This window comes from Lutra lutra, chromosome 6 (assembly GCF_902655055.1).
Source record: "Lutra lutra chromosome 6, mLutLut1.2, whole genome shotgun sequence".
Lineage (NCBI taxonomy): Eukaryota > Metazoa > Chordata > Mammalia > Carnivora > Mustelidae > Lutra > Lutra lutra.
The window spans coordinates 137789350-137813074 of record NC_062283.1 but is presented as its reverse complement, the minus strand read 5'-3'; the positions used below and the strand labels follow the sequence as shown (position 1 = coordinate 137813074).

Here is a 23725-nt window from a genome sequence, read left to right as displayed (position 1 = left end):
AGAAACCAGGTCATGTAGGCTATGCTGTTGAGACCAACAATCACTGTTACAATTGCCCCTCAAACATTATCGGGGTTCAGGACGCTGACCACGCCCCACCACCACACACTCCCAAATCCACCTATAACTTCGGATCCCTCCAAAACTTTACTCCGGACAGCCAGCCATTGGCAGGAATCCTTACTGATAGCATAAATACCTGATTAACACATATTTTGTGTGTTCTGTGTTTTATACACCGTATTCTCCCAATAAGACAAGCTAGAGAAAAAAAAATCATAATAAATCACCAAAATACATTGAGAGCACTGTTCTGTACTTATCTTAAAAAAAAATAAAAAAATTCGCATTGCTCAAGAGTCACCTGTAATTCCATCCCCTAAAGAGAAGGATGGCTGTCGTGCTTCCCGAGTCTATGCCTTTGCACATTTGTTCACCATCTTTGAGAAACCAGGGTGGTGTTTCTGGACGCAGCAATCTGGAAGGTGGACAGGCCTTGGCAATCTGTTGCTGGAGGGCTCCTATCTCACATGGCCGGGCTTTCCCTTTCCTGTCCATGTCTCTACTTGAGCATGGTACTTGGACTCCCACCACCAGCCAGATTTCCTCTCCACCCTGCTCCCTGGAGGCAAGGTTCCTTTTTACGTGAGCCCCACTCAGCAGACCCAACTAAAACTAGCCCACGACGCTGGGCTCAACTAGTTTCAAAACATAAGAAATGGAATGTATCACTCTAACTTCAATTTCTTTGCATTTGTAACACCAAAGTGTGTTTATTATTCTGATACCTGGAACTCTCAGAATATCTTTTTTTCTACTAAAAACTGTCTGAAATACAATGGTTAGGCTCCCATTCCATCCTGTGTAAGTCGAATAAGGCTTTAACAATGTAGTTAAAACAATGCTCATTTACAATAAAGAGCCCAGGACAAATACCTGTCACAATACTAATAATATTAAAAAAAGAACAGAAACAAAATGTAAGAGAGTTGGCATTTATTAAAGTCTGTAGCCTTGGGGAAAAGTATGTGTAGAGAAAAATGAAACCAGAGGTGCAAGATTTTGGAGATTTTAAAGGAAGCTTCGAGAGCCTTCAAAGGACTTCAGAGGTGGTTGAGGGCACAGGTTCTTATAATACCTAATTATATTTTAAAGGAAAATAAATGTCCTTCTTTTCTCTAATACAGATTCATCACCAGCCTCCGACTCATCAAAAACGCTCAGGGCTTTTCCTAGGTTGTGTGACTCACAAGAGGAATGAAAAGAGGCAGGAGAGGTTTTTCTTGAGGGAGCTGAGTAAGAAAATAGAAAAAGGGTGATAGAAGGGATAAAGAGACCAGTGGGGATGCTGGATGAGAACTGATCTGAGCTATGAGTGTGCCCGCTGTGTGTAGAACCCAGGGAAGGGAAGGCAGAGTGATGGGCCAAAGATGAGGTCTGGCATTCCCAACCTCACACCTCCTACCCCAACAGTCCCAAACTGCTCTACTGCCATCTGGAGAAAAGGAATATCTTTTGTGGGCTCGCGTAGAAAAGAAGGGAGACACTGTTTGTGCTGTGTATGGAAAACAGTTCCCTTTAGGAAAAAGGAAACAAAGTCTGATTTGTAGTATCAATTAATTGCGGTGTTGTAAACACTCCACCATAGGCGATTTCCAGCCACAAATGGTTTAATAACTGGCTCACAAAATTCCTGAATACTTAACAGCCTGCTTCCACAAGCTGGTGTGAACCAGCTCCAACACACCACTCCATGATTCAACAACCCTTTGCACATTCGGAGGGCTGCCGGTCAGAGCCACCTGCTCAAGCTGTTCTGTTCTGTGATGGTGATGTTGGAATTATTTTGACAGTTACTTATTAAAAACTAGCAGGATAGTCATGAAGTTCAGCAAAAGAGTAGATCTCAAAAGCACATCCTGGCCTAAAAGCCACCAGAAATCAGAGGGCAGAAGTTACTTGATGAGTCTAAATTTAAATTCAAGAATGATCACATAGCCGAGTTCTCTGGGCTATGTTCAACATTCTGGAGACTCTTTCCTGCCTATGAGCTTTTAAAATGTAAGAGGAAAAAAACCACCAGTGACTTTTCTGGAAGAGTTTTAAGAACTTAAAAACCAGGGCCTGTTCTTAGTAAAAGCTTAATGCGTTTCCAGAGTGGATGAGACACGAAAGTACCCTTTGCCCTCTTACTATTTCTGGGGAGCAGGACTTCTCAGACTCCAAGGGCCCGATGCGGTGGAAAGTTTCTTGAGTGGAGTGGGGTGCTGGGGAGACCTAACTGCCATGGAAAGAGCAGCCTTGTACACCCAAGAGGGACAAGAGAGGACCAAGCCATTGTCTGCCAGCATCCCAGATGGGCTCTTGACTACACGGTCACCATGATCTGATCTAGGGGTTTCCGTGTTAGGTCGGGAACCGTGGCCTCTTTGCTGGGGTACCCCACTGGGAGCAGCATCAGCAGCTTTTCATTTGAGGGGCGGTCCAGGAGCTCCCTCAGTCGGGGACCACAGTTGAGAGGAGTGGTAGTGACAGTCACCAGTCCCGCATTCTGCAACAGGAGGGGAGAGAATACACAGGCAAGTGAGGGGGAAAAGAAGTTGCAGCTTTGCCCTTAGCTTGGGGACATGGTGGTCCCTGTGATGCCTGCTTGTCCCATCCTTTCCCAGAAGCCAGCCCGGGCAGTTGTACCTTGAACTTCACCTGCTCTCCTCAATCTCCCAGTCCCCACATTCTTTTGACCCAATGGTGAGAGGCTTCTTGAAGAAGAAAAACACTAGTCTTATTTTCACTGATAGTTAAGAAATAGGAATGGTTATTTCATGGAAGGAAATGTGAGGAATCTTTTTTTTTAAAGAATTTTTTAAAAGACTTTATTTATTTATTTGACAGACAGAGATCCCAAGTAGGCTGAGAGGCAGGCAGAGAGAGAGGGGGGGAAATAGGCTCCCTGCTGAGCAGAGAGCCCGATGCGGGGCTTGATCCCAGGACCCTGGGATCATGACCTGAGCTGAAGGCAGTGGCTTTAACCTACTGAGCCACCCAGGCGCCCCAAGGAATTTTTTTTTTAATTTTTAATTTTTTCAGCATAACAATATTCATTATTTTTGCACCACACCCAGTGCTCCATGCAATCCGTGCCCTCTACAATACCCACCACCTGGTGCCCCCAACCTCCCACCCCCCACCCCTTCAAAATTCTCAGATCGTTTTTCAGAGTCCATAGTCTCTCATGGTTCACCTTCCCTTCCAATTTCCCTCAACTCCCTTCTCCTCTCCATCTCCCCTTGTCCTCCATGCTATTTGTTATGCTCCACAAATAAGTGAAACCATATGATAATTGACTCTCTCTGCTTGACTTATTTCACTCAGCATAATCTCTTCCAGTCCCGTCCATGTTGCTACAAAACTTGGGTATTCATCCTTTCTTTTTTCTTTTTTTTTTTTTTACAGCTTTATACACATATATTTTTATCCCCAGGGGTACAGGTCTGTGAATCGCCAGGTTTACACACTTCACAACACTCACCATAGCACATACCCTCCCCAATATCCATAACCCCACCCCCTCTCCCAACCCCCTCCCCCCATCAACCCTCAGTTTGTTTTGTGAGATTAAGAGTCACTGATGGTTTGTCTCCCTCCCAATCCCATCTTGTTTCATTTACTCTTCTCCTACCCCCTCAACCCCCCATGTTGCATCTCCTCTCCCTCATATCAGGGAGATCATATGATAGTTGTCTTTCTCCGATTGACTTATTTCGCTAAGCATGATACCCTCTAGTTCCATCCATGTCGTCGCAAATGGCAAGATTTCATTTCTTTTGATGGCTGCATAGTATTCCATTGTGTATATATACCACATCTTCTTTATCCATTCGTCTGTTGATGGACATCTAGGTTCTTTCCATAGTTTGGCTATTGTAGACATTGCTGCTATAAACATTCGGGTGCACGTGCCCCTTCGGATCACTACGTTTGTATCTTTAGGGTAAATACCCAGCAGTGCAATTGCAGGGTCATAGGGTAGTTCTATTTTCAACATTTTGAGGAACCTCCATGCTGTTTTCCAGAGTGGTTGCACCAGCTTGCATTCCCACCAACAGTGTAGGAGGGTTCCCCTTTCTCCGCATCCTCGCCAGCATCTGTCATTTCCTGACTTGTTAATTTTAGCCATTCTGACTGGTGTGAGGTGATATCTCATGGTGGTTTTGATTTGTATTTCCCTGATGCCGAGTGATATGGAGCACTTTTTCATGTGTCTGTTGGCCATCTGGATGTCTTCTTTGCAGAAATGTCTGTTCATGTCCTCTGTCCATTTCTTGATTGGATTATTTGTTCTTTGGGTGTTGAGTTTGCTAAGTTCTTTATAGATTTTGGACACTAGCCCTTTATCTGATATGTCATTTGCAAATATCTTCTCCCATTCTGTCAGTTGTCTTTTGGTTTTGTTCACTGTTTCCTTTGCTGTGCAAAAGCTTTTGATCTTGATAAAATCCCAAAAGTTCATTTTTGCCCTTGCTTCCCTTGCCTTTGGTGATGTTCCTAGGAAGATGTTGCTGCGGCTGAGGTCGAAGAGGTTGCTGCCTATGTTCTCCTCGAGGATTTTGATGGATTCCTTTCTCACATTGAGATCCTTCATCCATTTTGAGTCTATTTTCGTGTGTGGTGTAAGGAAATGATCCAATTTCATTTTTCTGCATGTGGCTGTCCAATTTTCCCAACACCATTTATTGCCCCAAGGAATTTTAATACACCAAAGGAACATCCCCAGAAGCAAGGAGTTCCTATGTTTATATAATCAACATTGAAGAAGAGTGTCATCCCCAGATAAAAATACCTATGTCTGGGCGCCTGGGTGGCTCAGTTGGTTAAGCAACTGCCTTCGGCTCAGGTCATGATCCTGGAGTCCCGGGATCGAGTCCCACATTGGGCTCCCAGCTCCATGGGCAGTCCGCTTCTCCCTCTGACCTCTCCTCTCATGCTCTCTTACTCTGTCTCTCTCTCTCTCAAATAAATAAAATCTTTAAAAAAAAAAATACCTATGTCTGATCACAGAAGACCCAGGGACCTGGGGATCCATTGGAGGTAGAGGAATTACTCCATCAACCTCTCCTCAAACCTCTCCAGATAATAAACACTTAAAAAATTCATGTGCAGCTTTGAGATGTCTCCCAAGCTAACTATCTCCATCCCCCCTACTTTGCCAACCAGAGGGACACTGGAGAGAGTGTCCAGAGCCAGACAGAAGTTCTGGAACTGACTTGGACTGTCCTGCAGGAGAGGCTCTTTGGTGAGGTCATTATGGGATCTGTGCAGATGGGGTTTCAAGAAGATTCCTCTTGCCTCCCTCACAAATAGAACCTACACTCAGAATTAGGCCTGAGGCACCGCTAGAGGGCAGCAAATTCAACACTAACGGGACGAGGCTGCGGACTCAAGAGCTTGGGAAAACCTCTTGAACTAAGCACTTCTTTTCTTCTTCTTCTTCTTCTTCTTCTTCTTCTTCTTCTTCTTCTTCTTCTTCTTCTTCTTCTTCTTCTTCTTCTTCTTCTTCTTCTTCTTCCTTCTTCTTCTTCTTCTTCTTCTTCTTCTTCTTCTTCTTCTTCTTCTTTTCTTCTTCTTCTTTTCTTCTTCTTCTTCTCCTTCTTCTTCTTCTTCTTCTTCTTCTTCTTCTTCTTCTTCTTCTTCTTCTTCTTCTTCTTCTTCTTCTTCTTCTTCTTCACATGTATTTTAAGGAGGGCATGTATTGCATGGAGCCCTGGTTTCTTTTCTCGCCCCTTTTTTTTTTCTTGGAGAATTAGTTTCACGCGTTTCTGTTTTTGTTTTCCTCCCAACACCCTAAGATGAATGAATGGTGGGGCCATATGGTCCGACCTCACACGTCACTTCCTCTATTTTAACCACTCACAGATTCAGGAAGGAAATAAGGGGTCACTTGCTTGAGGCTGACTTCTCAGGGAATCTAAAAGCAAGTGTCTCTTCGGTGTAACAATGACTATATTTTGCAAGGTGTTTTTGGCATATGCAGTTTTCCTTGAAGAAGCATGTAGGTTTTGGGAATTGTTTGTCCCTTGATGGTACGATCACTTGTCCTTATAATCTTGTTTGCTTCTCTTGCTTTATGGGTTTTCTGTCTCTCTCCACCAGTGGACCCTGGTTTCCACTAGAAAGCGCACACAGCTCACACACAAGGCAGCTACCCCTGGGACCTCCCGTACCCCCGCCCGGGGCCTGTCCAGTAGAAGGAGTCAGAAGCTATGGGTTTAGGGAATGAATGGAATCATGTAAAAAGTATATGTCAATTCCTGCTCTATTTCATGCTGAACAGTGCTCTAGCTCCTACATAGTTGGAATTTTTTTTTTTAAAGCACATAGAGATATCTTTCTCATGCAATACAGTGTCATCTTGACTTTCCAGGAAGAGCTCTATGACAGAGCCCTCTTCAGAGCGCTGTCATCATTCCACTGGCTCCGATAGCTGTGAGCACAGCTAGGCGGTGTGTCTGCTGAAACCCTTGAAGCTTCCTGTTGTTATGGTTGCAGGCAAACACAGTGTTTTCCTGAGCCTGATGTCGTACGTTAAGTGAATTTCTAGAAGAATCCCAGCTTGTGGCAGCATTATACTCACCTATCCAGCTTTCTAAGGTGACTTTTTTTTAATACATCAGAGTCGCCTTACTTAGAAATCCAGCTCTAGATGGACAACTTCCAAATGTCTCTAGGCTAGAAACTTGGCTGAAATGTGTGAATAAGGCCACTGTTTGGCCCTGAAGCCTGGCTTCTGTCTTTGGGGCGGGCTGGGCAAGGGAACATACCTGCAGGGCAGCCAGGAGGAGACCGCAAGCAATGGAGACACTGATTTCGTTGTAGTAGTGGACTTTCCTTTTGCCGTTTGTGGCAAAACCATGAACTTGCTTGAAAATCAGAATCAGAACAGGAGCTGTGACCAAGTACTCTTTAATCCAATTGGTTCTGAAGGGAAAGAAAGATAAATGAGAGACTATTTGCTCATAATGATTTTTATTTCCTTTTTTTTTCTTTTTTTTAACCAACTTGGCTTATTTCTGTCTAAAATAAAAGCATTTTCTCGGGGCACCTGGGTGGCTCAGTTGGTTGAGCGATGACTCTTGGTTTCAGCTCAGGTCTTGATCTCAGGGTCCTGGGATGGAGACCCATGATGGGTTCTGTGCTCAGTGGGGAGTCTGCTTGAGGATTTCTCTCCCTCTCCCTCTGTCCCCCCACCCACTTTCTCTTCCTTCTCTCAAATAAATAAATAAATAAATATTTACAAAAAATAAAATCAAAACATTTTCTTGTCTTTTATATTTCAATTTTTACAAGAACAGAATTTTTGTGTGTGTCTTATTCATATTTTTCTGTCCAGGGTCATTCAATCCAGTAAACATGTGTTTGTAAGGATATAGCATGACAAGGCTCAAGAAATGCTGAAAGAGATGAAGATGGTCCTATAACCCAGAGGGCACTATGGAAAACTTGGCAAACTGAAACCTGGTAAGTGGAATTAAAGAAAAGTAAGTCCAGTACATTAGGAGTTCTCCAAATGAAGGGTTGATCATTTTAAATGAGCAGATCAGAAGAACTTTTCCAGAGTTTCCCTTGAGTGGGGCGCTGAAGACCAGATGGAAAGGGTGCACAGGGAAGGGCATCTTACTAAGTCGATGAGTAAAGGGAGAGTCAGGACAGAGGATGATTGGCAGGCCAGAATTTTCAAAAGCCTGGTCGCCCAGAGAAAGAGGTACATGGTGGAGCACAGGGGGGCTGTTACTTCATTTGGTAGATAATGGAAAGTGACTACAAGCTCCTGAGCAGAAGCTTCATGTGATCGGGTTTATTTTTGAAAGAGGCAGATTGCTATGGCCAATGGACTAGGAGAATTTGGGGAAGCGTAGAGTCTGGAGCTGATATGTCTGGTATAGGAGCAAAGGAAAAGAAAAAGATGATGGTGAGGTTTAACCAAAATCACTGGTGCAGAGAGTGTAATGTTGTCCATCCAGTTGTGAAGAAAAAGAAGGGAAATTTGTGGGAGTGGGAGACAATTCATGTGAGGTATTAATATTAAGTCTCAATTTTTGCTTTCCAGCTAAGGAGCTTCCATTACTGTACCTGATACATTTGGTGAAAGTTTTATTCCAGCACAGATACTCAAAGTAATACTCATGCAATGCTATATATTATAATTTTTTTTTGGGGGGGGGGGATACAGACACATTAGGTCATTAATTAACAAGGGATGATTTCATTTTAAGCCTAGTTATGCTTCACTGTTTTAAAACATACTAAACTCACTTGTGCAGTTTTCTATGGTTCCTCTTACACTCTTAACTTCTACAGTTTACATTTCCAAAACTACCTTCCCATGCTTCTATCAGCTTACATGCTTCTCGGCCTTTTGGCTAAGATCAAGTGTAGTCCCACACTTCAGTCAGCTTAGTCACATTGGGCTATGATCAATCCTTTTCTCCTTACAAACATGGAGAATGGTCATCATTTATAAAGAGCATAAACTGTGGAGCTGATGGGTGTTGTCATGTTGGGCAACTTCTTGAATGTCCCATGGCTCAGCTCCTGCATATGTAAAGAGCACTATCAGACACTTACCCCGTACAGCTATTGTGTGGGTGAGATCAGTCAAATAGATAAAATACCTAAAAATGTGCCTAATCTAGCACACACTGATATGTGGGTGTAAGCATTACTACTACTACTATTATTTTAAAATGGATAATTCAAAAAAAATTTTAATGCAAGATGAAGATTAAGCAGTTTACCTTGGTTCAAAGGCAAATTAATAATTTCAATGATTTTTGTACTTTTTTTTTTGCCTGGACATACATTAGTATCTCATATTTCTGGTTTGTTAAATTTTACAGGAATTTATTATGACATCACATTAAAGCTAATAAAAACACAGCAATAAGACCTATTAGGAGAAGGACAAATAGGACCTCCTGCCTGGGGTAGAGGGCTTAGACCCACAAACAGAAAAACAGAAGGTTTGACAGGTAGGTTGGACCCAGGTTGTATATTGAGTCTTTAATGACAGCTATGGGCTTCAAAACTGACTCAAACAGGAGGTCAGGATATATGCTCATTTGAAATTCAATTCAGGGGCACCTGGGTGGCTCAGTGGGTTAAGCCGCTGCCTTCGGCTCAGGTCATGATCTCAGGGTCCTGGGATCGAGCCCCACATTGGGCTCTCTGCTTGGCAGGGAGCCTGCTTCCCTCTCTTTCTCTCTGCCTGCCTCTCTGCCTGCTTGTGATCTCTCTGTCAAATAAATAAAATATTAAAAAAAATTTCAATTCAACAAACAGTTATTCAGTTACCCACTATGCATCAGCACTATGCTAGATGGTATAATGTAAGACATCTTAAATCTGGACTCCTAGAGTTTTTATGTATACGTGTGTGTACATACTGCCTGCAGAGAAAGTCTATAATCTTTCTGAAATATGGCCTATAACACAAGAAGAAAAGTAAACCAATAATTAAAATGCTATGTGATAAAATGGCCATATTAGATGCACAGAAAGTGTGTGTTAGTTTCTTGGAGCACAGAGACGAGGGAGTGACTAATTTTGCCTTCGCTGGGGAGAGGACCAGGGGCTAGCGGCATTCTGTAGGCACTGTGCGTGTAAAGAGCAGGCCATCCAAGGGTAGGAACTCAATTTGACCCATCCCATTTCTTCCCCATGAATATGCGATAAGGTTCTTTTTTTTTTTTAAAGATTTTTTATTTATTTATTTGACAGAGAGAGATCACAAGTAGACGGAGAGGCAGGCAGAGAGAGAGAGAGAGAGAGAGAGGGAAGCGGGCTCCCTGCTGAGCAGAGAGCCCGATGCGGGACTCGATCCCAGGACCCTGAGATCATGACCTGAGCATAAGGCAGCGGCTTAACCCACTGAGCCACCCAGGCGCCCCGTGCGATAAGGTTCTTATATTTATTATTAATATCCTGTGCTAGTTCCAGAGCATGGTAATAAGTTACAACTCCATAAGACATCAATTTCTTAGTGTTTAAATATCTTAGGAAAAATATGTCCTCTGAGGCCAAATAAATGAAACAGGAGCAGAGTCAAGAGGCCTTCTTCCCCTCCCCCAGCCCTGACTACTGGATGAGAGGTCCCCCCTCTTCTCCCCAGGGCTGCAATCTCAATGCCCTTTCTTGTCTTATAGGCTTGGGTCACACTGGGGTGTTGGATAACACCCCAGGACTGGCCACGGAATGCCTACAACTGAAAGCCACAGGTATGAAGACCTCTGTATTCCAAGTGCCAAGAATTCTTCTTAAAAGGAAGAACCAAATCTCGGCCCATTGTCCCTCCTCAAGCTCAGCCTCAGGGAACCTGGGAGGGGAAAGGAAATGGCCTTTGTGGGGAAGGCAGAGTTTATAAAGAGGACTAGGCAAATGACAAAGCAGAGTCTAAAAAATTGAAAGTGACCGTTTTGATGACAAAAGTGACTGAGAAGTTATGAAATGCATCTGAGCTATTATAAAGGACGACTGGCCCTCAGTGGGGAAAGAGGACTCCATAAGTCACTGTTAGTCACAGCGACTAGAGGAACAGACAACTGAAAGGACCTACCCTAATGCATTAAATCTAGTCACAGTGAGTTTCACCACACTTCCTTCCTGGAGATAAGGAGGTCTGCGCAGTGACTAACACCTAATAGATATTACACTTACACTAAATATCTACTCTTACTAACTGTACCCAAACTAAAGCCTTCTAAATAAGATCACTTGAAAGATGGAAGATGGTATCACTTCAGCAAATGGAATTTACTTCAGTCAAGGTCCTGAGAAATACCTCACAATCTTACATTCCAGATAGGAGAAAAGTAAGTCCCCAATGTTTTATTTACTATTGCTTGGGTCAAAGCCCATTTATTTCCCGAAGACACGGATGGCAAACATGCTTACACATTTAATTTTTAAAATGAAGTAAATCCTAGACATTCCCATTTTACAGATGAGAAAATCAAGCACAGAGAGGTTAATAACTCCATCAACTTTTGTACCTCAGCTTCTTCAGGTCCGTGACCCATTGGCGTCCCATCCGTTTCAAGTAGTTTATTTCCTCCTCCTCCTCAATGATCTCCCGAATCTTGTGTTTCACGTCTGGGTCCTTCACAACCACAAAGGTCCAGGGCTCTGTGTGGGCCCCACTTGGGGCGGTTCCTACCATCCATTAAATTAAAATTAGATTTTAAAACACAGGAAAATGTGAAAATGTTCATTAAGGATAGATATGATAACTCATACTTGTTCAAAATGAAGTTAGATCACCCGGTGAATGAAGGGCTTGGCCGCAGACACTGGTGTGTTGCTGCCACTCCGTTTCATTCTGCATCCCTTTAGGGGCAACAAACCAGCTAACTGAGTTCAAGACCAGTGGTGCTAGGGCTATGGGAACTTATCACCACTTCTCTAATTATGTGGAGGAAAACATCCCTAAATAATTTTGCCTTGACCACTAGGTGAATCCAGAAGGGAAGCTCTGACAGCCCCAATTCTCTGAGATGTTGTTTGTTTTGATATTCTTGAAACAGGATAAAGTCGTGACGCTTACTGAAAATTATAAAAATTCAAATGGTAAAATGACTTTTAAACACTTATGAAATGGGCACCTGGGTGGCTCAGTCAGTTAAGCATTTGACTCTTGATTTCAGCTCTGGTCATGATCTCAGGGTTGTAAGATCGAGTCCCACCTCTAGCTCCGTGTTAAGCTTGAGATTTTCTCTCTCCCTCTGCTCCTCTCCCCGCTTACACTCTCTCTCAAAATAAAAACAAAACTCACCTTTAAAAAAATAATAATAAATAAATGAAATACTCATGAAAGGGAACTGAACTACAAATTGTTTGGTACCTATATCAGAACGCTGAGTGTGGTACTGTGGGGTTTGTGGTCCTGCTGGGGACACATGAGATCTCCTGGCCCTGGGTGCTTAGTACACATAAGTCTCTCTTCAGGTCTCAAGGGCTATGGGAACCCTCAGCCCACACTTGGGTCAGTCCCAGGATCCTGAGACAAAGCTTCCTAGTGTATCTCAGTCCCCAAGGAGCTTGAATTCTCTTTCAGATTCCAACCAGGGCCATCTTTTTCTGTGAGTCACCCTGCTGTCCCAGAGACGGACTGCTGTTCCTAGTGAGAGAATGTGACCCATAAGTAGGATATTTCAGAAGGAACTATTCCTTTCTCCCTAGTGAGTAATTTAATGACATAATCTCTGCACCAGGGGGGTTAGAACTGCCTGCTTGATGGGGATCTTTGCTTCCAACCACTCCCTGTGGTTGAGAGGGCATGACAGGATTGTGAAATGCAAGTCAAAAGCTACACACAAAGCCCATATTTCTGAAAAGAGTGATTCCAGTTTCCGTTGTACCCATGTTTTTCCACTAAATATTTGCATCACTACACCTAAGAAATAAATTGTTCCCTAACGTTTCTGATTATGCCAAATTCATCTGCACATCATATGTATAAACACACAAATATAGGTAAAGGTATATATGTGGAAGGAACTCAAGGACTGTTATTGTTAAATAAAAAACTAGCCAGTACATTTGTATTCTTAGCTTAAATGAATGCTTTATTCTTGCTTCCTTTCACTTTGAGCAATGGATCACAATAGCCATGTAATATTTCTGCAAATGAACTTAAATGTGACTTATATAGGAATAATACTCAATACTGCAATAGTATTCAAATAGGAAGATTTCTCTTATGTCTCTTCCCCCTTCTTCTGTAATTCTTTTATTCTCCTCCACAGAGATATCAATTTATGTTGAAAATGGGGTTGCTTTGCTGTAGATTACTCTGCAAATTCACATAGTAAATGTTGCTAGTTCATTAGAGAACAGTATGAGAGCATCATGCTCTATAACATAAAAAAATTGGTTCCAAAAAGAGAAATGCATAAATGTGAGGGTGTGTGTAAATGTGTGCATCCATGTGTTTCAAGAGGAGGGGAAATAAAGGGCATGTTTCTCTTCCAGTATGTAGTAGTATGTTCAAAAATTTTAATTTTTAATAAAATATCATAATATTCAGTAATTTCAGAAACTTTACACTGTTGTTACATCTGCTCCCAGGAAGTATGTAATAGTCAATAGTTTGTAGAAAGTGGAAATCATTATGCTTCTGGCAGCCAGTCAACACCTGGGTAAGCCTTTAGAGATAAATGCATTGCTCTGGGCTTTGTTCACTGTGTTTGAGCTTTATTGCCCCAGTATTATCACTTGCAGCTGACATTCTCAAGGACACAATGCACCATTACAGACCTGCTGCTTTGATGACATTATCAATGACTTCCATGGGTACTTGCTCATTACTTATGAATCGGACAGACCGCCTTTTATTGAGAAGTTCATAAAATTCCTGGGATCGCCTAACCATTTCCTTTTCAGGATACCGGGTGTGGGAGAATGGAATATGTTCCACATTTTCCTCTGAGTCTTGCCAGTCAGCAGCATCTGCAAATACAAGCAAGAAAAGCAGGAAATTCAATGATCTCTCTTGGTCATGAAGGGGAGCAGATTATACCACCCCAAAAAATGCCTTTTTGACATAAGAATTACATTGAACTGAATTTTTAAGAAACAACAGACACAAGAAAAGTTCTGAAAACCAGAGTAAAAGTTACCTTTTTGTAAGGAACACTTACTTTTATAAAGGATACCTCCATTCATAAGCCTTCTCTGTACCAAGAAGAAAAGAACTCTCCCAAGAAAAAATTTTTTTATCAATGGAGAAGGTAGAGTTAAATCTGCACAACAACCTCACTCTTTTTTTAAAGTCATTTTTATTTTTTAAAATTTTATTATGTTATGTCAGTCACCATAGAGTACATCATTAATTTTTGATGTAGTGTTCCAAGATTCATTGTTTGCATACAACACCCAGTGGTCCAGGCAATATGTGTCCTCCTTAATACCTATCACCAGGCTCACCCATCCCTCTACCCCCTCTCCTCTAAAACCCTCAGTTTGTTTCCTAGAGTCCATAGTCTCTCCTGGTTCACCTCCCCCACTGATTCCCCCTCCCTTCATTTCCCCCTTCCTTCTAATATCCTCCATGCTATTCCTTATGTTCTGCAAATAAGTGAAGCCATATGATAATTGTCTTTCTATGCTTGACTTATTTCATTTAGCATAATCTCCTCCAGTTCCATCCATGTTGGTGCAAATGGTGGGTATTCATCCTTTCTGATGGCTGAGTAATTTTCCATTGTATATATGGACCCCATCTTCTTTATCCATTCATCTATTGAAGGGCATATCAGCTCCTTCTACAGTTTGGATATTGTAGACATTGCTTCTATGAACACTGGGGTGCATGTTCCCCTTCTTTTCACTACATCTGTATCTTTGGGGTAAATACCCAGGAGTGCAATTGCGGGGTCATATTGTGCCTTCTTGATAACTTCCCATAACTGGATCCTCCTCCCCCAACATCTTTCTTTCATTTTTAGTAAAAGATGGTAATTAAAGTGGTGGCTTGGGCCATTTCAGGGACTCACTCAATTTTCCTGAATCTGTCCCATGTATACAGGAAGTATATGTGTTATTAAGATCCTTTTTTTTTTTTCTCTTCTTAGTGTGTCTTTTATTATGTGGTGGGGGGGTGGTTTCCTTAGCCATGAACCTAGAAGAGTAGAGGGGAAATTATTTTTTCTCCCCTACAGTCATAAGGTGGCCAATAGGGAGAAGGAAATAAAGTTCTCAAAAATGTCTGAAAGATTATCATTTCAAAAACATCAAGAAAAAATGAAAAGAATGAGTCCACAGAATCCTGAACTCTGATCTTGACTATTGGCTACCCAAATTCCATACTGGTTAGAAATCAAGAAAAAGGAAATTTTACCTACACAAAGATGAAGAATGAAAATTTCTATTAATGGTTAACTGGTGTATTTGAAACAATATCCCACGAGCTGAAAACCACTAAGATCATGAAATAAAGTATCTTTAAAGTCTTAAAACAACAACAACAACAACAACAATGAATTGCTGACGATGTAATAAGAAATTCCTAAGCCAAAACTGAAGGGAAATATGAGCCTGCAGAGGCAAGTAAGCACAGAAGCCACATTTCCTTTGATAGTATTTGCCAATCTCTACATATTTGAATTTTTATTTTTATAAAATTCAGGAATCAAAGCTCAGACCCATACACAGTGAGAAGGCGAATAAGCTGGGACCCCAAGATTACATCCTTAAAGAAAGCATGGATGATAAATATAACAGACCCCAAGGGGTTATACCATTTGGTGGGTCCTGCCCAAAACTTGAACTTGGAAATAGGTGGCCTTGCCTATAAATGTCTCCATTGTCTAACATATGCAAATGCCAATATACAAGTAATTTTAACTACAATTACTAGCAACCCACCATATACAATCAAGCATAAAAAGAAAACATTTTGAGCAAGAAACAACAGAATTGTAATTTAAAAAGTCTCCAAATATTGGAATGACCAGACTCAAAAGAAAACTACTATGATCACTAGGTTTAGAGGGGAAAAAGCACAAATCTGTAGGGTACAGAAAAAGATAAAAGGTGACATAGAAAATAAACTTCCAAACTGAAAAATAAGGTAATAGAATTAAGAACTTAATGGATGGATTTAAAGCAGGCTATACATACCTAAAGAAAAAATTAGTGAACTGGAAGAAAACTCAGAAGAAAATATCTGGAATGGAGCAAGGAGAAACCAACAGATAGAAAGCATAAAGAAGCAGGGTGAGGTGTATATTGGAGGGAGACAAAAGTGAAGAAGAAAGAACCATTGAGAAACCACTACAATAGCCAGAATGGGATGATGTTGGCCCAGGCTAGTTGTGCAACAAAAGAATGACAAATTCTTGGAGCATCTTGGAGATACAAATGATGAGACCTGCGGAAGTGTGTGGTTGGGAGTGGAGAGAGAGGGACTAAGGATGAGACCCAGGTGGCAGGCTTTAGCACCTGGGAAGACAGTGGAACCATCTACTGAGATAGAAGATGAGCGATCTGGGGGAACCATCTAGGGGAAGTAGAGGTAGGAATCACCAGTCTGTCATATTTGAGGTGCCTGTGAGTTGTTCAAGCAGAGATTCCTAGTGTGAAACTAGAAGTCTGAGTCCAGAAAGCTGGATGTCACTTTGGGAACCTCCCCATAAAGATGAGAATGACAACAGGAACAGAAGGAAGAGAACAAGAGGATCCAGTGCCCGGCCCTGAGGGTCTGGAACATTCCAGGTGGGATTCAGGTAAAGGATTAACTTTCCCCTTCAATCATATGCGCATACTTCACTCCTGGGTCTTTGAGGACTGACTGGGGAGAGAGAAGGCAAGAGGGGATGACTTCAAAGACACTGAAAACCTCAATGACAATACCAGGTCAGCAAGTACAATAGTTTTCTCATTGCTGTTAGTGAGAAAACTCCTTATATATTTTACTAGCCAGGGAAGTTTGGACCCAAACTATACACATTTAATGAAAATGCCCAGTTACTCAGTTAAAAGGAAGTAGGTGTGATCGGGGAATAGCAGCAGACACCTATCAGCTTTCTAGGGATCAATTCTGAACCAAAACCAAGTGTCATCAATATCAACCCTGAACTTATCAAATGTGTCAATAAAGACTCTCAACACCAGTGATAACATCTATATCATTTGTTATGAAGTCTGACAACCTCTGTTCTTAGTAGGTGGTAAATGAGCAAATGCATGAAATGCCTCATTACCTGTTTGAAAAGTAAGTTACCAACTCTTACTATCCATTCAGCATTTGTATAAACTAAAGGCAGCCTAGGTGCATGATTTGGCAGTTTCTGCAGCTTCTAAAGTCCAAGGTAAGCGTTCCCACCGTAGCAGAATGAAGCAGCTGCAGCCTAAACATTATCAGTGAGCAAGGCAGACAAATGGCCTGATCAATGCTGGGTTGGATTGTCCTGAAAGGCTTGGTCTTCCTGGAGCTTCTCCCAGAGAAGAACGGCAGGGTAGTGAACTGATACCAAAGGTACTTTTCTCCTTCCCCTTGACCTCTTGACTGCTCTAGGAAGAAGGAGAACAGCCACTGTAAGCTAGTCATTTTGTCTCTATGCTAGACCAGCCAAGCCACTCTGGGGGATTCATTCAGGCATAAAACCCATGTATTTCAAAACAAATGTGTGCAATTATGGTCCACTTTTTGCTATAAGTCTGTGCTGCCACACTTGGGGTTTGCACACTTGGGGTTGACACCAAGAACAACTCACCTTTTATCATTGCTTTAATGCCAAGGAACCCCAAACTGCACTGTAATTAGGTTTAACAGCCAAGAAGTTCTAGGCCACACGTATTCTTTAATGTTTAACACAAAGATGGTTTTCTTTTTTTGGCTGCATGTCTACGTAAGTTGCTTTTGTGTTTTTGCAGTTCTATTTCGAAATCTTTGCAAATGAGCCAAATTTTTTGGGTAGGAATCTAAAAGGCCAATTTGTGTTATGTCATCCTTGCTCCCTCCTTGGAATTTTGGGGAACGTTGAGAAGCAATGTTAATAAGGGTGAGGGTAATGCGGTTCTTGCAGGAGACTGATAATGACTTTGGGGATGGAGCAAGGTCAGGGCTCAAACCCTGCCCTGAGAACACCGCCTTCCTGACTGCCTCAGCCCTCACCATTTCCACACCGGCCTGTCAGTCATTCAGCACCCTACAGTATATATTTCACTAGCAGCTCCTGAGGTGTATGGCAGCTGGAGACTCTGGGGGATGTTCAGATGGAAAGTTCTTGAATAGAGCAATGTTATTGTAGGGGCTCAGGGCAGGCTGCCCCAAAAGGTGCCACAATGGAATATTGATTATTTCGAATTGAAGCTACTTGGGAAATAGCTGGTATAAGAAGGAAACTCTGACCCTGCTCTGTCCCCTTGAAAGCAGGAAATAAATCTCTCATGAAACGTACTCCACTGATACTAGAAAGTAGTGTATATATAGAGAGAGAGACCCTCCTCACCAGGGACGGACTTTAGAGTCAAGAAACCTGTATAAACAAATCTTTTTACTTTTTACTAATCTACTACCTCAGCCCAAATTCTGTTTAGAATTCCTTCCTAATTGAAGCCTTCAAGCATTTGTTTTCTTTGTCCTATCAACTCCTCACAAATTTATTGCCTCTGTCTAGAATGTATAAAATCTGCCTGGCTTGGTCATTTTTTGGGGTCTCAATTTTATTATTGGGTCTCTGTGCACACGTAATTAATTGTGTTTTTTTTTCTTCTACTAACCTGTCTCATGTGAATTTAATTCTTAGATGAGCTTGAAGAACCTTGAAGGGTAGAGAGAAATTTTTCTTCCCCGTGCTATCCTAAATGAATTTGACGAACTTCTTTCTGAGTCCCATCATCTCTTGAGGTATCTCAGTGCCCCCCCTTCTACCTCTGTGTTAATCCTTACCTTCCTTCCCCTAGGGCCCACCCAGACTTGATCTCAAAGACAATGTCTCCGTTCAAGTCCTTTCCCTTTGCTAATTTTCTCCCACCTGAGTTTACCTGTCTTTGCCCTAAAGTTTTAAGGTCTTGTAAGAGTCTTGGTAAATCAACCTTTTAAAGCCAACCATGTAAAAGTATTAATGGCTGTGTGTATGTGTGTTTGTATGTGTGTGTGTGTCCAAGGATAATGAAAAGTAAAGACAAAGCCAGATTTATTGCTTCCTATAGCAAAAGAGAGTCTCTGTGAACACAGTAAATACTGCCGACCCTTTACAGTATTTTTGACAGTGATGTGCTAGTAAACCAGCTCTAGGAGGGGGTGGGGGAGCCTGACTTACAACACTTGCCAATTTCTGCTGTGTAAATACTTTCATCCAGTCCTCAATTCAAGTGATGATTCAAAAATGGTGCACGAAATTCCTGAATATTCAACAATTGGTTCTTGCTTCTCCCAGAGGCTACCTATAGCGTACCACCTGGTTGGGAAGCTTGGAGTTCAGGGATTGGTAGACTCCCAGAAATGTAATAGGATTAATATCATCTCTAGGGACAGTGTTACTTGTTTGATACTGTTGTTGATTGGTTGGTACTGAAGTGAAATCATCCCTGATTGGCTGGCTTTCAGAAGCAAGAAACTGTCACTGACTGGTCCGCTGGCTAAGTTTTTACTGAGGTGAGCTGTCATTGAGCTATTGAACAGATTTGAAACTGGTTCTGACAGCTGCTTATTACCTTGATTACCTAAATTTTAATTCTTAGGGGTTACCCACATTAGATAATTTTAACACAGGCCTTTTTTTTAATGACCACGCACAAACCTTGAAGATGCTTATTGTCTCTACATATATATACATATATGTAATATATATGTATATATGTATATAATATATATGTATTACAGGGGCGCCTCGGTGGCTCAGTGGGTTAAAGCCTCTGCCTTCGGCCCAGGTCATGATCCCAGGGTCCTGGGATCGAGCCCCACATCGGGCTGTCTGCTCCGCAGGGAGCCTGCTTCATCTTCTCTCTCTCTCTCTCTCTCTGCCTGCCTCTCTGCCTACTTGTGATCTCTGTCTGTCAGATAAATAAATAAAATCTTTAAAAATATATATATATATGTATTACATATATGTATATACATATATTTCATATATAATCATATATATATACACAGAGATGCATTAATTTGTGTGTGAAATTTATAAGATCATATATACCTACATACACGCATATCTATGTACATATATCTACCCTTACCACTTAGCATTTTTCTAACACGTTTTTTCCCCTTGCTTCTGTCCCCCATTGCCTTTCCTGCCTTCCATTGGTGTGACTGAGTTTTTTCCGTTTTATCTTTTCTCACCTGGAAGTTACACAGTGTATTAGGTTGAACTAAATGAAATTGCTAACACAAGCCTTTCTTAGTAGTGACTGGACAATCTGGGACAATCAAAATTTCAACCAGGACAGTAGTTTTTGTATGGTCAGTAAAGCTAAGTGAAGACAAATTCCTACCAATATTAAAACAAACATATCCTGGAATGCCTTGGTGGCTCGTTGGTTAAGCAACTGCCTTCACCTCAGATCATGATCCTAGGGTCCTGGGATCGAGCCCCATGTCAGGCTCCTTACTCAGCAGGGAGCCTGCTTCTCCCTCTTACTCTGCCTGCTACTCTGTCTGCTTCTGTACTCTCGCTCACTATCAAATAACTAATAAAAATTTTAAAAATAAATAAATAAACATATCCTGATGAGATGTGTTCCCTCTATCTTTTTCTTTTATTTCCATTTCCATGCACTTCCATGAATCAGGCCTGACTAGAGTATGTTTGTGTAGGATTTTTGCCTTGTTTTAGAGAGACAATCTAAGGTTTTCTCTTTGTCACTTGTCCTTCTAAGACTGCTGTTACAGTTAAACAGGAAACTGAAAGTATTAACAGAACACATGTTTGACCATCCCCAAAGGAAGTCTGTGACTGATGTCTAGTAAGCATGGCCATTCTGCACCGTCCCCCCATTCCCCAAGCCACCCACACACATGCTGATTCTCTGGTCTATGAACCTGGAGTAGGAATTCTTTGTGAGCCAAAGCTGGAGGAAGCTTGGACTGTTACCCATTATTTTCCTTAACTCAAACTAGGATGGCCTAAATACTTATCTTACTGTATTGTCTCTTAAAATTAACTTTCAGCACAGTTTGAATCTGGTATCCATTTGCTGTCATCAAAAGCACCTCCATGTTTCTTTAGAAATGGAATCCTTTCTCTTGTATCTCTGTTAACCCCTGCTCAGTCTCCTCTAAACCTACACCTGGTACTGGTGCCATGAATCCTTTCTTGGACTGTGTACACCCATCCAGGGGTTAAGAGTAGGGACCTGGGGGTGGCAGAGAAGCCTGGGTTCAAATGTTGCTTCTCACTGATCACCTGTGAGACCTCAGCAGGCGTCACTTCAGTGAACAACAAAAATTCCAATAGACTGAACTCCACATTCAGAGCAGAGGGCCCCATGGCTGCTGAGATGCCCCTAAAATTCAACTTATTCTTCTGTGTGAGGAACAGAGAATAAAGAAGCAGAGGATTTTGCAAAAAATGAATAAGCAGGAAGAGAACAGAACCAGACAGGGCCATCCAGTTTGCTCTGTGTTCCCAAACTTCAGGCCCAGTCCCCCACCCGTGGTTCTCCACCAGCCTTACCAATCCCTCTCGTATCCCCCAAACTCTTCAAATTCAGGGGCTTTTCCTCAAAGCATACTACCTCTGATGTCTTGGGGGGTGATGGTCTTCTCCCGCCCTCTCTGTTCTAGTTTATTCTCCTGTTAGAAAGACAGCCTAGCAACTGGCTGTGTGTCCAGAATCCAGAACAGACTGCCTGGATCCTGGCTCTACCAGGACCTGCTTGGGCCGGTTACTTAGCATAGTTGAGCCCCAGTTTCCTTATCTGTAATGTGGGACAGTAACAGTGTCTACCTTGTATTGACATGAAGACTGAGTGGTTTACTATACGTCAGTTGGGACGCCAAGTGAACAGAGCCAGTGTTCTCTAAGAGCCTGCTGTCGTCATTATACTGAGCTGCTCCCCCATATGGTCTTGTCTGTGGTCGCTTCTCCCACCACAGCCCCTCTTAACTGCAGGTGCCCCAGATCCATCCTCAGTCTTCCTGCCAGCAACATCCCTTTAGGGAATTCATCAGTTTTCCAAGTTTCAAGTATCCCCCTGTGCTGGTGAGCATCCAATCAGTGTCTCTGGACCCCTCACCTGGACTGCCTTTCCCTGTCTGCTTAGATGTGTCATCTTCTCAAGTCCAACATGTCCCTGTGTATGTTCAACATCTTCTCTGTGCGTCCTCTCCCCTCCCCCGTGTGTGATAGTGTCCTTCTACTTCTTCCAGCCTCCAGCTCTCATCCTCCCCTTCTCCCCCTATCCAAGGTATTACCAAACCCTGTTGTTCTTCCTGTAACATTTTTACCAAGGCAGACCATCAAGCAGCTTCATAATGGCTGTCCCTTTGCTTAAGAAAAGTGCTTCTCGACTGGGCCAAATTGCCATGTGGGTGGGATGTCCTTTGATGAAATGAAGAGTGAGAGGCAGGTCTGCTCAGAGGCTGCCTGACCTTGAACTCTATGTGCTACATTCAGCATGGCTGGCTCCCAGCACTGCCAACTGTATACACCAGCCCCCAATCCTGAGATTAGGGCAACTCAGAACACCTGTGCATATACGTGCACATAGGCACATCAATACATCCCCAACCATATCCAGGTGGCCTCTTCCCAAGGTGGGGGTATCACTAGCCCAACTGAGAATCACTGAGTCTCTTCCAAATTGAATCCATCCTACAAACCCACCTCAGACGAACCTCAAACCCTGATCGCTTAAGCCTCAAGAACCTCCCCTGCCTGCCTGCTCCCTTACAACCTCGGGTCAGCCATGATTGGGCCCACGCTCACCACCACAGTTCACTTCCACCCATCTCCTCCCCCCACCCAACTCCAGTGCGGTCCTCCTATCTTCTCAGCATCTTTCCCAAGGGCTCCATCCCTGCTTTTATGCTCTTTCTGCTCCTTTTGCTTGAGATGCCTCCTAACCATAGCTATTCGTGTCCTAGTAATCGGCCAGGCCTGACTGTCCTTTCCCTGTGGCCCCACCATGCCCCTATGCCTCCTTGAAACCCCTGCAGATCACTTTGGCCCCTCATTCTTCCCTAATTTTACCTGTTTATTGCCTTGTCCGCTAAACTGGACACCCAGCTTTGAGGACACAGCCGAGTGGTCTCTAAGCCACACAGCCTGGCCCAAGGAAAAGTAGTGAGCCCCTCAACCGATGTCACTTTTTACATTTCCAAGTCCTTGTTTCAAACCTGACCATTTGCCCCACCAGCAGCCTGGGATGTGCCCCTTCAGAAAGATTTCAACAGCCAGAACAGGATTGGGGCCAGGGAAAATGTCAGCCCCTCAGCAGTTCTTTGACTCTTTACCCAGAAAACAAGGGGGGTTGGTGCCAGCAGGTACTAAGCTGACCACCTGAGAGAAATGACCTGTCCCTGTCACATAGTACTGGAATCCGTACAGTAGACGCTGCCGATGAAACTTCCCCGTGTGTGTTTCCTCCTCTCCATAAGCCCAGGTTTCAATCAGTGCCCAGCAAAACAACACAGAAGGTGGAAGCTAGGCAGCTGTGCCAGTATCCTTACCTTCTTCCACTGCGTGCAGGTCAGAGCTGTCTTTTAGGTCCTCATCCACCCAAGGACGGGCCTGGGCCCTGGCTCTAGTCTCCCCCTTTCTTCTCTCCATGTTTCCATCAACATTTTTAAAGATCCAGGCAATCAAAATGCAGACAACTGCTACCAAGAGTGGAGTCAGGAAAAACATGGTCATAAGACTGACTCTGAATGGTGCCCACGCTTCCCACACGGCATTTAAACAAACAGAGCCCGAACGAGAAATGCTGGGGGATGGGATGAAGGAAGAGAGAGGTGTGCGGCTGTGGGAGGGACCTGGTGAACTCTTGGACTCTAGGAGGACTTTGCAAAGGAGCAAAGATCATGGCATGTGCCTCCAGGGTGTGTTGTCGGGCTGGAAATTCACAGGTACATCCCCCTTTTAAAACTGTGCTCTATCAATATATTCTTGGACAATAATTGCTGGGATCTAAGGAAACACTTGAATGCACCAGATCTTGCTAACAGTGGTCTAAGGGGTTTGGTTTTCCTCCTGTATAACTTTTCTCTGAGAGCCCTGTGTCTTCA

At 42.8% G+C, this 23725-nt stretch overlaps 1 protein-coding gene across 2 annotated transcripts; it reads right to left on the bottom strand.

Annotated features, from left to right (window-relative positions):
* Positions 1–979: 979 nt before the first annotated feature.
* IYD (iodotyrosine deiodinase) lies at positions 980–23438 on the bottom strand. Of its 2 annotated transcripts, XM_047734828.1 has the most exons (5): positions 23171–23438; positions 13309–13500; positions 11046–11205; positions 6819–6975; positions 980–2551 (listed from the first exon to the last, which is right to left on the bottom strand). In XM_047734828.1, the coding sequence occupies exons 1-5, from the start codon at positions 23352–23354 to the stop codon at positions 2369–2371; spliced, it is 876 nt and encodes a 291-aa protein (XP_047590784.1). In that variant the 5' UTR covers positions 23355–23438; the 3' UTR covers positions 980–2368. The 2 variants fall into 2 exon arrangements, with proteins under 2 accessions (XP_047590784.1, XP_047590785.1); XM_047734829.1 differs by lacking the exon at positions 23171–23438 and having other exon boundaries at positions 13377–13500.
* Between the last annotated feature and the right edge of the window lie 287 nt (positions 23439–23725).